This window comes from Rousettus aegyptiacus, unplaced genomic scaffold, assembly GCF_014176215.1.
Source record: "Rousettus aegyptiacus isolate mRouAeg1 unplaced genomic scaffold, mRouAeg1.p scaffold_m13_p_2, whole genome shotgun sequence".
In the NCBI taxonomy this organism is placed as follows: domain Eukaryota; kingdom Metazoa; phylum Chordata; class Mammalia; order Chiroptera; family Pteropodidae; genus Rousettus; species Rousettus aegyptiacus.
In genome coordinates, this window is record NW_023416295.1 from 108925937 (window position 1) to 108942503 (window position 16567).

The 16567-nt window shown below is 31.5% G+C and overlaps 1 protein-coding gene across 1 annotated transcript in view; it reads right to left on the reverse strand.

The window, feature by feature from the left end:
• Positions 1-16567, reverse strand: part of PTPRQ (protein tyrosine phosphatase receptor type Q) — a 165738-nt gene that overhangs the window by 76078 nt on the left and 73093 nt on the right. The window contains exon 26 of the mRNA XM_016132460.2: positions 1909-2232. Coding sequence (XP_015987946.2) covers positions 1909-2232 — 324 coding nt within the window. The remainder of the gene's footprint in view (positions 1-1908; positions 2233-16567) is intronic.

Sequence of the window (16567 nt, forward strand, 5' to 3'; positions counted from 1 at the left end):
ACCTACAGGAGAGAAGGAGCATTTAGGAGAATCATTTTATAAACTATATAAATTTCTAACCAATGCACTATATACTTGAAACAAATAACAAAATTAAATTAAAAAGAAAAGGGCCAAGTATAGAACTCCTGGCACTCCAAAACCTAAAGTTAAAAAAAAAAAAGAGGATGAGCAAAGGAGGCTGAGAAAGAGCTACCAGGGAGATAGGAGATAAACCAGAAGGGCAGATCTTAAGGAAACTGAGCCAAAGTGCTACAAAAAGGAAAGGTTGGACAGTTATGTTAAAGGCTGAGTTGTCTAGATTCTCACATATCGAATTGCATTAACAAACATTCATTGCACATTTACTGTTACAAACATGTCGGGTACTCCGGAAAATAAGAACAAGAGGCACGTTTAGTGACCTAGACAATAAAGCCCCTAGATCAAAATATATTTCACTGTCTATAAAGAACTACAATGGCATCTATTTATCACTGAAAATCTGTGTGTGTTTGTGCATGCATGCACACCCGTATGTATTACTCTATTAATAGGTACCAAAAGTTTTTAAGAAAATCCAATCTGGATTTAAAAGGAATCAACTAGTCATAGTCCTGGTCAAATTAGGAGAATGGACATAAGGTCCCTATTTGGAGGGTTTATGTGGGATGGTGTTGGGATGGGTGCAATGGGTTATCTGGCTGATCTGAAATTTTTTCTGCAGGGCTTGGGGCAGGAATGGCATTTTAAGGATAGTGCAGCCATCCCTCAGAACTCTGGCTTACATGAATCCATTTGTAATCTATTTTGCATGGAAGCCATTACAATTTTAGGTAGCTAATGTTAAGCACAAATAATAAAAATATTTGCTTAATTATGGTTAATAATGTCTAAGCAAGTATGGTAACAAGTTAGTTTTAAAATATAAAACTAAAGTTGCAAGAGTATCTCTACCTACACTTAGTGATTTATATGCAAAAGCATTTAGTTTTTTTTTTTAATGCAAGAGTCCTTAAAAATATGTATGGCAGAATAATTTTGAGAGATTATTTTGTGTTTTTTCTCTGTATTTTTCCCTTTTCCCTCATTTTAAGCTGGAAATTGGACCCTTGGTCTTTCTTTGCTTCCAAATTTTGTATGAAAAGCTACTGGAAGATAGATTAATCTGGGCTATTCATGAGTGCACATTTGTGTGCATGTCTGTGTGCGTGTGTGTGTGTGCGCGTGCACGCACGCATGCATATGCGTGTGTAAGGCTAAAGTCACTGAAAAGGTTGTAAAGCCTGGCTTAAAAGCAGCAAAGCCTCCAGATATGAAGTAAAAATGTGGGCATGGACAAAGGGTTCTTGATTGCAATCAGTACACCCTAATAGACCACAAGAGATGCCTGCGATGCTTTGTTACCATATGGGATGCCAGGACCTTGCAGCAACTTTGGAAGTTTGAAAAAAGCCCTAATAATGACTGAAAATGAATTTTCATTGTTATTCAATTAAATTAAAAGTAAATATGTTACTAGTGAGTTGGTTTGTATACTAAATAATTTTTATGTTCAGTGATTTTAAACATAATGGAATTAGGTAAAAATCATTAACATAGACATAAAATAAAACAGAAATCAGTGTATGTGTGTAATGTGTGTATATGTGTGTGTGTGTGTGTGTGTGTGCATATGTAAGCATATATGCTTTGTATGGAAGCCATCACAATACTATGTAGACAATATTCAGAAAGGTATAAAACTAACTTATTTACTTAATATTAACATTAATGAAGTTGTATAAGCAAGTAGGGCAATCAGTTTTAAAATATAAAACTTAAGTTGTAAGAGCAATTACTAATGGTTTGAGTGATTTCTATGGAAAAGTATTAAAGAGCTCTTTCTTGAATGCAAAGGTATATACACATATACAGAACAATACTTACAGCCAGGCAGGGTTTGCGTAGATATCCAACTTGAAGCATTGCCATAGCCTGCATTGGTGCTGGCAGCCACTTGGAATCTGTACCATCTAAATTTCTTTAATCCATATACTGTGTCTTCAGTTAGGTCAGCTTCATAGAGATATTGAATTTTTTGATATTCGACACATTCTTCAGATTCCCATTCTCTGCATTTTTGAGCCCGAAGTTGAGTGGTAATCTTGTAATTTTGGAAGTAGCCAAAGATAGTGTCAGGCCTCGCCCACGTCAATGTTGCACTAGTCGACTGAACGTTAGAAAAAGTAATATTTGTGGGAACACTGGGAACTAAAAATTAAAGGGAAAAATTGAGAAAACAATTGGAATTACCAAACATTTTGTAAATAAGAGAAATGGGATTTAAAAATATTTCTTTATTACAGACCTCGTGGTATAATAAAGTATCCCTTATCATAACTGCCCTTGGACTAACAGCCCCATATTTAATGAGCATAACCTTAATAGAAACAGCGATTCAAAGAGGTAGAGGACAAAAACAATTGCGATTATTTTTTATTCCTAATTTTGCTTTCAAATTCACTGATAAGTTACTTATATAAACAAACTTCTGCTTCATATACAAGCATGGTACAAAGAAAAAATAAACATTCATATAATCTTACATCCTTCCCTATGTATGGTCTGAGTTTTTAATATTCAGTTTCAAGAAAAACATCCTTATATTTAAATATCTAGAAAGGTACGAATGAATCTTATTATAGTACATGTTGATTATAAAATAATTTTAAATAAAATTATTAAATGAATAAATGATTCATATAAGTAGTTTATTTTTATCTTGCATACATTTAAAACTAATGAAACCCTGTCTAGAACATCATCCAGCACATTAATATTAATACACAGATGAAGGTATTATATATCACCTACAATCACACGATCCTACTTAGAGCCACTTACTAGATTTCATATTAACCACTGCTTTGTTACATGCACAACATGTGCTAGGCTCTGAGCCTGTTTAGAGATTCAAGATACATAGGGTTATGTCTTGTTTTTAGGAAATAGTCATTTATTGGACAAAAAAAATATAAGCATATTATGCTTAGTAATATGAAAGAACAATAAACTAAGTGATATGAGCACCATTTTCAACCATGCCTTTTTCTGTATATGCACAAGGGCTTTTGCTTAGAAGGCTGAGATAGAATAACCATGACTTACATGAAAATTACTTATTTCATAAAAACTGTATGTTAATACACTTAAAAATAAAATGATTATAAAATAGTTAAAAAGCCTCATTTATTCTGAAACATATCATATTAATTCAACATTCAATAAATATCGAATGAGCACCCAATTTGTGCCAAGTACTATTGTGGGTGCTAGGAATACAATGAACAAAACAGACAAAAATCCTACCCATGTGTAATTTATGTTCAAAAGGTTTATATACAATAAAAGTATAAATAGATATTATATAGAGAATTTCGGATGATGATCAGTGTTATGGAGTAAAATAAGGAAGGAAAGAAGGAGCAAGGTTGTTACAGGAATTTTAAATTAAGTAGTTGGAGAAGAACTCACTGATTAGAAGACATGAAGTTCATGTGAATACTTGGGGAAAAACATTCCCAGTAGTGAAAAATCCTTTATTAAAGGCCCTAAATTAGAACCATAGTTGGTATATTTGAAAAATAACAAGGAGGCCAGCATGGCTTGTAGGAATCGACGTCTGAGAAAAAAAACACTAAAGGCTGGATTGTGTACAACATTGTAGAACATTGTTATGACTTTCATTTGAGCAGAGGAGTGACAGGCTCTAACATATGTTTTCATGGAATCACTCTAGTTACTCTGTTGAGAATAATAGACTGAAGGGAGACAGGACAAAACACGGAAAGTAATTAGTAGGCTATTGCAATGTCAACACAAGAGATTATGATGGTCTGGACCAGAACTGCAGCAGCAGAAATGAAAGGAAGCGTTCAGATTCTGAATTTAATTTAAAGGAGAAGTGATAGGATTTGCTGTTGTGTGACATGGGGTGTAAGAAAAAGACAGTAGTAGAGGAAAGCTCTAGGGTCTTTGGATTGAGCAAACAAAGATGAAGTTGCTATTAACCAAGAGGAAGATGATTATGGGAGAAGCAAGCTTTGGGGAGAAAGGCTAAGAATTTTTTTTTTGAGCATGTTAACTTGGAATACCTATCAGGTACCCAGAAGGAGATGTCAAATAATACATGGTTACATGAGTTTCCAGAAAGGTCTAGACTTAAGTTAAAATGTTGGGTTTCCTCTTAAATTTTTTACTAAATTATATACAGATCTATTGCTTATATATTTACTTAAATCTGGAAGAGAAGAGATAGTCTAACGCAATGGAAAACAAATAGATAACCTGAGGTCATCAGATCCAGTTGACCAGATTCAATTACTCTGTTTTCAAATACTATTTTAACACCAACTATTACTGCATTTAATCAAACATTAACTTTTAAAGTAGCATTACAAACAGAACACCTGATACATTACTTAGAACACACTCCTTATTGTATCTTTAGTTATGAAGAAAAACATTTAAAATTTCTTTTTAAGAAAAAATTACCTCTATAGAAAAAGAAATTTTAGAATTGGCTAAATAGTAGAATTTCCTAATTTATTCAAATCTCCCAGACACTAAATCTGAACTCAGACCACTTGAAGATAAGACATATTTCCAAAATATTCTAACACAAAGCAGAGACATATGACTGATTTCGGGATTCAGGAAAAGTTTTAAGGGAAAAAGTGGCATGTGAGATGGAATTTCACTGATTATAAAGGTAGAGATTCAAGAAGAGGGGGTAATGAGATCCATCTCCAGCTTGATTAAAGTTTATAATTCATCTTGGCAATAACAAACAGGAATGCTACACAATAGCCTGGGGAGAGACTGTGTCAGAGAGACTTATAAATACCTTTACACGCAATGGAAAGTTATCAAGGTACCAGAATAAGATGTTCAGAAGTACAGTTTGTCAAGTCCATTTTGGTAATTACACAAAAGGAAAAGGGATTAATTCACAGACCATTTGATTTCTTCAGGGAAGAAGAAACAAGGTGGTAGCAATAGGAAAGAAGTAAAGTTTTAGATCTATTTTGGTAGTTAAATTCATTGAACATGCAAATGAATCAGTAGATCACAGAATCAGAATTTGAAGTTTAGAGATGATCTTGGTCAACTTGGCTTTTTATGTCTGACCTTTATGTAGACAGATGTACCCTAAGATTCCTGGCCCTGTACAAACAACTTCTTCCAGTTTTTCAGCCAAATAAATTTAATTTAAAATTTATTTCCAGATAGTGCTATTAGTTTGTACAGCCTTCATTATTTTAAAATGATATCTGCCATCCTAGACATCCTAGATCTATACTGAAAACCCACCTCAAATAGGCCTAATCCTATTTTAATGTCTATTTCACTCAAAAATTTATCCCAAAGATCTAGGAATGTTTTAATCTGTATTCATTTCAGTAAAAAAAAATTGAATGATCACTTCAAAATATATTTATTTATATATTTTATATATCATATATGTATGTGTGTGTATATACACACACATATATACATACAAATGTCCACCTAAATATTAGGTTGTATCTCTGAAGGTCCAGATTAATGCTTGGGACAAAGTAGGTATTTCATAAATGTTTTTTGAATGTATGAACAAATGAATAAGAGGGTGTAACAGGAACTTGATTTAGATGGTCAGAAAAGGCTTTTCTGATAAATTATAATTTAATCAGAGACCTGCCAGGTAAGATGTAGCTTCCCGTGAGAAGAGAGTGTGGCACATTGGAATCACTTAAAGAAATCTGGTGAGTCCACAAGGAGAAGGAAAGGCAACAGAAAGTCGGAGATGTAGGCCAAAATCAGACAATATTGAGCCTTCTAGACTAGATTCAAGATTTTTAGTTTTATCTTAAGTGCAATGAGAATACTTGAGAAGTTTTGGATTGACTTTTCATTTGCATTAAAACTATAGACACTGCTCTTTCCCCTTGAGAGCCCAGAAGTATGGTCTTGACATTTCACTTTCTTCCAAGTCTGCCACCAACCATTCCTTCTATGTTTCAATTTATCTTATGTAGAGTTTACTAAGCAACTAGACATGGGAGGAACAATAAATGCATTAGGTATCCAATGAACTGGAGAAGAGGAGGCTATCTTTTTCCTATTTCAGCAAGAGAGATGACTCATACCCATGGTTCTATAAAGAACTTTCTCCCCCCCACCCCAACGTTTAGATTTTAGAAAAGAAGAGTTTAATGGAAAACACCATTGTACAGTAAAAATTTCATCAGGTTAATATTGGTCCATAGACTCTAGTATTATCCAAATGAGTGCTACTAAATAGGATAGTACTTTAAATTGACAAAGAAACAAGATCTATGCAGAGTTACTTCTAACCTGGCTAAAGGAAGAGTAACAATTGCAGTTGCTGCCCATGTGACAGAAACAGTGAAAAGCTTTGAACAGACACCCAGTGTCTGAAACATATGGGCACTCAATAAGTGTTGACTATGTGATTAAACTATGCTTTATTAAAACAGTCTTTTAGTTTTCATGTGGTACAAAATTCTGTCCAAATTTTTCATCAAATGTATTTAGAAGAATAAATCAGAAATAAATCTAATCTGAAGCCAAATATGTAGTAAAACTCATAGGCAACTTTTTAAACAAGGCTACCTCAGAGTCACTCATATATGACCAGCAGTAACCCTCATTTATATCCAGTATCTTCTCTTTTGATGATCTGTGTGTTGAACTAGACTATCTCAAGGCAACTGCCCTATTGAATTACAGATACAAAGAGGATTACACTCATTTTAGCATGGAGAATCAGATTTCCATTCTTTAAGAATGACTAAAAACCTCAAACTTTTTCTATCCACAGATGGTACTAATTTGAACACATCATTCCATGTTTCCTGGAATAATCACACAGCTTGCTTAGATTTTCTAAACATGACTGAACTGTGATGAAGTGATCAACATTCACTGCCAAGATATTCCGTAAATTACATTTTTATTCATAAATTATTCTTATTGGTGAAATACTTTCATCATGACTGAAATGAAAGTCTGTAGATCTATATAAGTAAAATTTGTAACAGGTTTAAATGCATGTCAGTTTTAGTGACTAGTAGATTCAACTTAGAGGATAACAATGAGTATAAAATGTAATTATTCTCTAAACTTCTGAATATCAATTATTAAAAGTTGCCAAATTTCATGATGGGATTCTGATGGTAGTTTATTGACTTCTCTCTAACCCGGTTAAATACTAACTTGGAAGAGCAAGTTTCCTTGATTCTTTGTTTATGACTATATATTTTTATCTTCAAGCACAGATGTACTCTCTTTTAAGTAAAACAGATGTCTAAAAATTTATATTTATAAATTATATTTATAAAACTTACAAAAGTATTGATATAATCTCATAGTTCATTAAGAATATATGTTTATCTCTACTAATTTTAAATAATCTATAATCCTTTCAGAAACACAAAGTACAAATATGTGATCCAAGCATACACAAATAAGAGTACAGTTTACTAACACTAACACAGTGTGAATCAATATAAAAATAAAAATTTCTGCAAAGTTCATTGCAAAGAAAACTTCAGCATACCCAATATGAATTTTACATTAACTTGATTTAATCAATGACATTTCTTGGGCATTCAAATTGAGTTGTATGAACAATTATAAGTCTTAGGGATCAGCTCCTTTTCATACACAAATGAAAAGTTAGCTAATAGAAACCAGCACAAATAGGTGATGCCAAAAGGAAAAGCTCAATGAAAGAAGAAGATCTGGGAGCTGTAATGTGAAGAAATGATTTAGGATTAGTAAAGGTGTGGAAAAAAAGATATTTAAGATTGAGTATGTGGAGAGATATATAAAGGGCAACAAAATGTCAAGGGCTGAAAAGTATACAAGAGAAAAAGAAAGTCTAAGGAAGCAATTTTAAAAAGCAAACCATCAAATATGGTGTTATTTCAAGGCACTAAAAATTTGAGAGAAGAGTTTAGATGACTATTTTAGGAAATAGCGAAAAAGGGATTAAGTGTTAAGTATAAACTTAAAGAAAAGACTGAGCCTCCATATAGATAGTTATTAGTAAAAAAGTAACCTGGAGCATCAACTGCTTGCCTCCATAAATGACATACCCAAAGGGGAGACTCAGCAGGCACCATAACCCTGCTAACGCTAATCTTGCTCTGTAGGGTCAGCCCCTGCACGATTGTTCCTCCATTGTATTCATGGGGATCCTTGCACTCAATCAGCTTAAGGATCAGTCCCTCCCACTGATGTGCAACAGTAACCAAGGATTAACTATAATAGGAGGGCATAAGCAACCTATACAAGGAACACATACAAGTATTCAGTTTAAGTGACCAGGGAGACTACACATTTGGGCCCCATAAAACACCTACTACTTAAGGCCACTCTACTAAGACCAGACATAGAAGCCCTACCTAACATATAGAAACACAGGGAGGCAGCCAAAATGAGGAGACAAAGAAACATGTCCCAAATAACAGAATAGAACAAAGCTCCAGAAAAATAACAACAAAATGGAGACAAGCAATCTATTGGATGCAGAGTTCAAAATACTGGTTATGAGAATGCTCAATGATCTCAGTGAGAACTTCAACAAAGAGATAGGAAACAAAAATGAAGAGAGAAAGCTTAAAAAAAAAACAGAAATGAAGACAGCAATAACTTTTTTTAAAAAAGTACATTACAGGTAATCAACAATAGATTAGATGAAGCAGAGTATTGAATCAGCAATTTGGAAGATAAATTAGCAGGAACACTCAATCTAAAAAGGAAGAAAAAAATCTAAAAAATTGAGGAGAGTTGGAGGGGCTTCTGGGACAACATTGCACATATCAACATTCTTATCATAGGAGTACCAGAAAGAAAAAAGAGCAAGGAATTGAACATCTATTTAAAAAGTAATGACAGAAAACTTCCCTAACCTGGTGAAGGAAACAGACATACAAATCCCAGAAGCTCAGAGAGTTCCAAACAGGATGAAGCCAAAGAGGGCCACACCAAGACACATCATAATCAAAATGCCAAAGTTAAAGACAAAGAGAATAGTAAAAGCAGCAAGAGTAAAGCAGTTGATTACCTAAAGGAAGCTCTCATAAGACTCAGCTGATTTCTCAACAGAAACTTTGCAGGAAGAAGGGATTAGCCTGAATTATTCAAAGTATTTCACGAAAAGCAAGAACATAAAAACAAGATTACTCTACTCAGCAAAGCTACTATTTAGAATTGAAGGAAAAAGAGCCTCCCATACAAAAAAAAAAAAAAAAAAAAACCTGAAGGAGTTCATTGCCAATAAACCATTATTACAAGAAATGTTAAAGGACTTCATTAAGAAAAAGAAAAAAAATAATGGTATGAACAATAAAAAAAGCAGTAACTACATATCTAGCAACAATTAATTTAAATGTAAATGGATAAAATGTTCTAATCAAAAATATAATTTGGCTGAATGAATAAAAAAAGAAACCCCTGAAATATGCAGCCTACAACAGACTTACTTCAGATTAAAAGACATATGCAGAATGAAAGCAAAAAGATCAAAAAAGATATTTTATAAAAATAGAAACAAACAAACAAAAAAAGCTGGGGCTGCAATAATTATGCTAGACAAAATAGACTTTAAAATAAAGGCTATAACAAGAGACAAACAAAAACCTAATAATCCCACCTCTGGGTATTTATCCAAATAAACTCACAACACTACTTCGAAGGGACATGCTTATCCATACGTTCATTGCAGCATTATTTACAGCAGCCAAGACAACGAGGCAACTTGGGTATCCATAGTGAATAAATGGATAAAAAAGAAGTAGTACATATATACAATGGATATTTATTCAGCCATCAAAAAGAATAAAATCTTGCCATCTGCAGCATCAAGGATGGACCTAGAGGGTATTGTGCTGAGTGAAGTAAGTCAGGCAGAGAAAGACAAATGTCATATGATTTCACTTATATGTGGAATCTAGACAATAAGATAAACAAACAAACAAACAAACAAACAACAGAAACAAGCTCATAGATACAGAAAGCATTTTGATGGCTGCAGATTGGGGACAGTAAGTGGAAGGGTGAAGGGGGAAAGGATCAAGATGTACAAATTGGTAGTTACAAAAAGTCATAGGGATGTAGAATATAGCACTGGGAAAATATGTATATGTATAATATCAGATGGACACTGAATTTACTAGGGTGATTTGCTTTGTAAGTTATATAAATGTCTAATCGCTGTGTTGTACACCTGTAAATAATATAATATTGTATGTCAACTAAAATTGAAAAAATATATATAAAAATGAAAGTACAATATCTGAAATGAAAAGTTCATTAGACTTGTTTAAACCCAGATTAAAGATGTCAGAATATAGTCAATCAACTTGATGACATATAAATAGAACTCTAATCTGAAGAACAAAGACAAAAAAGTGAAAAAAAATTAATAAATCTCAATCACTTAAGGGATGATATTAAGAAGTATAATTGGAATCCCAGAAGAATAGAATAAAAGAGGACAGAAAAATATTTTAAAAAATAATGGTCAAAGATTTCTAAAATTTTGGAAAAATATTGATTTACCAATACCCAAAGCTAAACAAACCTACAGCGAAACAAAGGAAACAAAAACCATACAAGTCATATCATTGTCAAACTGCTTGAAGGCAAATATAAAGACAAAAATCTTGAAAAGTGCTGGAAAAAATAACATTTCACACACAAGAACTCATTACATAAATGGCAGCTGACATCTCATTAGTAACAATGAACATTAGAAGACAAAGGAATGACATCTTCAAAGTGAAAAATATTGAGGATAGGGAGGGTGAGACTCTTATCAACCTAGAATTTTATATCCTTCAAAATGGAAGTAAAATAAATCTATTTTTCAAATAAGTAAAACCTGAGAATTGATGCTAGTATACCTACACTAGAATAAATTCTAAGTTCTTTAGCTGAAAAAGAAATGACACTAGATGCAACTTATAACTACTGGAATAAATGAAGAACATCGAAATAGTAATTAGATGAAAAAGATATGTGGTCTTGTGAGATTTACAATGTACATATGTGTAAAATATTTAAAAAATATATATATATAGATGGCAAATGTATGGCAACAACAGCACAAAGTATGGTGAAATTTATGGAACTGTACATTCGTAAGTTCATATATTTTATGTGAAGTTGTACAACATTAATTTAAGTAAATATGACAAACTAAGGAATCATATTGTAAACTCTTGAACAATTGGTAAAAATAATAAAAGAAAGGATAACAATCCAATAGAGGAATTAAAATAAAAAGTTAAAACTACTCAACCCACTGAAAGGCAAGAAAGAACAAATAACTAAAAAAGATAGTATAAATTGAAAACAGATAGCAAACAATTGAACTAAACTCAACTAAATTAATAATGACTTCAAATATAAAAGTTAACTATTCCATTTAAAAGCCAGAGATTGTCAGACAAAAATGAAAGATCCAGTTATGTCTCCTCAAGAGACATACCTTGCTGTCTATCAGAAGTAGTTTAAGTATGACACAAGTAATTTAAAAGAATAGAAAAATATATAGGATGCAAACAGTAAACCAAGGAGTGTGTGTCTATGGTAACACTAGACAAAACCTTTAAGATAAGGAGTGTTCCCAAAGATAAAAGAAGGCAGTTTAAAATGATTAAAGTGTAAGTTAGGAAGTTTTAAGAATCATAAATATGCATGTGTTTAATTAAAAAAATCTTTGAAATACATGAACCAAACGCTGACAGAATTGAAAGAATAGACAATCCACAATTATTGTTGGACATTTTAATGACCCAAAGAAGAAATTTCAAAGGAAATTTTATCTGAAAGTAAAAATTCAAAATTTGTGATATATCATTATTAAAAGGAAATTTATAGGTACAAATGATTATATTTGAAAGGAAGGATGGTTTAAAATCACTATAAGTGAAATAAGCCAGACACAGAAATAAAGATGTCAACATGATCTCACCTATATGTCAAATCTAAAAATGCTGAACTCATAGAGACAGAGTAGAATGATGGTTTCCAGGGACTGGGATGGGGGAAATTGTGGGACGCTTGTCAAAGGGTACAAACTTTCAGTTATACGAATAAGTTCTGGATAGCTAATACACAGCATGGAGACTATACTTTAAATTTGCTGAGAAAGTAGATCTTAAATGTTCTCATCACACTCACACACACACACACACACACACACACAAAGGTAAATATGTGAGGTGATGGACAGATTAATTAGCTTGATTGGAGGAATCATTTCACTATATATATTCATATATATTCCATATATATTCATATATATTTCATAAATATATTCATATATATTATATATATAAACCTTAAATGTATATACAACTTTTACTTGCTAATCATACTTCAATAAAACTAAGAAAAAGAGATAGAAAGCAAAGACAAAAATAATCATGATCTGTATTTTCAATATAAGAAGAAAAAAAAGAGCACATTAAAACCAAAATATTCAAAAGAAAGGGAATAATAAGGATTAGGAGTCAATGAAATAGAAAACAGATAAATATCAGAGAGTATTAATAAATTCAAAAGTTGTTTCTTTGGAAAAATTAATAAAACTCATAAACACTTATCAAGTCATGTATAAAATGATAATGCATCTGAACAAGTGCAGTCTGTCCCAGGAATGTAACCAAAAAAAAAAAAAAGGATGTAATTTACCATAGTAAAAGAATAAAAGAGAAAAAAGTATATGATCATGGACATCTTCAGAAATCCTACAACAAACATTGTACAAAATGATGAAAGACTGATATTTCTCCTTAAAAATAGGAATACTGCAAGAATGTCTGCTTTTACCATGTCAATTTAATACAGTATCAGAGTCCAGCCAGTGAAATAAAGTAAGGGAAAAAAAATCATAGAGTTTAGAAAAGAAATAAAAATAATGTTAATTGTAGATGAAATGCTATTTTTAATATAGAAAATTCTAAAGGATTATATTTTTTAAAACTTTTAGGACTAATAAGTGAATAGCAGTTGTAGTATACAATATTCATATACAAAATCAATTGTATTTCTATATTCTACATCTAATTTTAGTGGTAACTAAAATTAGAATAATTTTGTTTAACATAAATAATATTCTGAATAACATAAAAATTAAATATCTAGAAATAATATTAACAAAAGGCATGAGAAACTCATTTGCTTAAAAGTACAAAAAACTGATGAAGGAAATTTGAGCCTAAAAATAGAGAAATACACTATTTTTATTGATCAAAATAATTAATATTGTTAAGATATCAATTCTCCCCAAATGCATGTATAGATTCAATGTAATTCCAATAAAAATGTCAGTTTTTTTTTAGAAAGTTAGCAAGGTGATTCTTATCATAAAATTTCCGTGGAAATGCAAAGAACGGCCATAACGATCTTGAAAATGAATACGTTTTCAAAATTTATACTACCTGATTTCGAGATTTGTTTTAAAGCTCTAGTGATCAAGACAGCACAGTATTATCACAAAGGTAGACAAAGAAATCAATGGAAAAGAATATATTCCATTAATACATTCAAGTGCACAGGGTCAACTGATGTTTAACTAAGCTACCAAGGAAATTTAAGGAAGAAAGGGAAAGTTGTTAAACAAATAGTTTGGGAAAAATTTTAACGATATATGGAAAAAAACTTTAACTCATACTTCATATTACGCATGCACATAAAATTAGAGATGAATTATGGATATAAATGTAAAAGTTAAAGCTATAAAATTTCTAGAATAAAACACAGGATAATTTCTCCCTGATCTTGAAGTAGACAATTTTTTTTAGGAAACAAAATGTACTAATGTGGACACAAATTGACAATTTAGATTTCATCAAAAGTAAAATCATGAGCTCGTTAAAAAATAGAAAGTCAAGTCATTGACTGAGAGATAATATTAGTTACACATATATCTAATAAAGGACTTGTTTCCAAAAATGAGGGGAGTAAGAGAGGTAGATAGGGGTAAAAGAGGTAAAATATATAGTAATGGAAGGAAATTTAACTTTCGGTGGTGAACACACAATACGATATACATGATGCATTATTGAACTGTATACTTGAAAACCATATAATTTTATTTTAAAAAGTCACAATAAATTTAATAAAAAATAAATACATAAAATAAGAATTCATAAAACTCAATACTAAGAAAAACAATAAGAAATGGGCTAAGACTTAAACAGAAACTTCCCAGAGGAAGATAGGACAACCCTCACTTTGCACATTCTAACATACTTAAATTTCTGTTTCTATGGTTAAATAACACCTACCTGTCCAAAACAGGGATTAAAATTTGTTACCATTATATATTACCTATGAGTACTTGCATAAAGTAAACTTCACTGCTAGCTCTTCTGTTGACAAAGCGCTACATAAATACATACACGTAGATCATAATTTGTGACCAATCATGTCACTTCTTTTAAAGCCTATCATTGATTGGTCACTGTGCATCTGTTATTTAGTTCATGCACAGTCAGCAAAGTATGTAGATATATTGCTTCCTCATCTCTCATCTACATATGTCACATGTCCATATGCATGTGACATACTGACCAACGAAGACAGCAATAAAGAAACAAAAGTGATAATACTGGAAGTGAAATTTGAATTAAACATAAATGCAGTTTTAGAACTAAAACCTAACCACAGAACTATTGGTATTGCTGCCATTTAAGAAACTTTAGATATGCAGCCAAAGGAACTTAGTGAAAACAAAACTTATGGACTTAAATGAGAAAAGTGGTTGCAATGAAAAGGATGAAGGATAATGTCCAAGAAGAAATAATGCCAACAACAACAAAAAAAACCCATCATATTAAGGGAACTTTTAGAGAACATTATGAAGAAATAATGTTACATTTCATAACACTGAAAATGCAAGGATAAAATGTTGGAAGCTGATTCAAAATTTGAAAAGGATATAAAAATTTGCCAAGTCATAGAAAAGATGCTCTCTCTATTGTAACCTAAACAATGAGAAAAATGAAGCAATCACTCTTCATAATTTTTTTACAAAGAAATCAAAAACTTTCTCAATACTTCCAATATTTTAAATTACTGTGTACTAAATAAATATTGGTTTTATTATTTTTTCATTTTTCTATGTACTCATAACTGACAGCAAGAGTTTTTAACAGTCAAAATTTTTGAAGACCATAAAATATCATAATTTTTCTCATGATTATGAAAACTGCTTTGCACAGATTCAGTTTATAGTCCCATACTACCACATAAAGCAAAGACTGCTTGTATTTGAATGGTTAATAACCATGTTAAAGGATTTAACATCATCGATATAGCTGAAATAAAAATTAAACTTATAAATAAAAAGATTGAAATTTTTTTACATCAATGTTTGAAATTAAAAATAACACAGATTCTGCTGGTGCTGAGAAGTGGTTAGAAAGAATTCTCATACACTGCTGTTGGGTATGCATTTAAAATAGTACAACCACTTTAGAATACTGTTAGTCTCTTGAACAGTTAAACATGCATCTAGGCTATGACCCAGTAATTCCGCAGACAAAAAATTTATACTAAAACATCTATAGCAGTTTTATTCATAACATTTAGTTTGAGACAATTCACATGTCCATCAAAAGAAAACAGACACAAATAATGGGATAGTCACATCATAGAAAATGACTCAGTAAAAAAGAACAAGTTACCGAAACCCTCAACATGAGTTTCACAATTATGTTCAAAGCAATAGACTAGACATAAAAGGGTATATATAGCACAAGAATAGCTAAAACTAATCTATATGGACTGAAATCAGGACAGTGGCTGCCTCGGGAAAGAGGTGTGCAATGGAACTAACTGTCTGCAGAAGACGGAAATGTTTGTATGTTGCTGAGTGGTGGCTACATGGGTGTGTGCCTTCAGAAAAACTCACTGAATTGTACATCTAAGTTCTGTGAAATAATTCCCCATCAGTAAAAAACAAAATGATAAAAACATAAAAAGAAAAAAGCTTTTGCTAAAAATGTATCAATAATATTCAAAACAAGTCATATATTACATTTACATAGAAATTTAAAATACTAGAGGGTGATAGTTTCTAACAAATAAAAAAAACAATATGTCTATCTCATATATCCATACTAGAAAAGAAGACTTACAGGATTAGTCCACGTAGGTCAACAACTACTTTCAACTATCTTTTGGTAAGTGTTTCAATTGCAGGCAAAGTTCCTCACAGTATATCTGAAAATAACATTCAGTCTGACTTTTAGGGACCATGTTTTATATAGTTAACCATTCCTCTGTAATAATGCCTTAAATAAAAACTTCATTTTAAATTTCAAATGTCTAAACTTTAAAAATGTTAGATCTCTCATATGCAATAAATATTAATGTAGATACATTTTAAAAATTACAAATAGAATCTTGGCTTTTTAAAAATCCTATCTAAAGTAGGCTAGTTTAATTAGTATCAGACTTCAGAAAATTGGGCTACTGATTTTTAATATATTCTTTAATTGGTGTAGATTTCATTATTGTG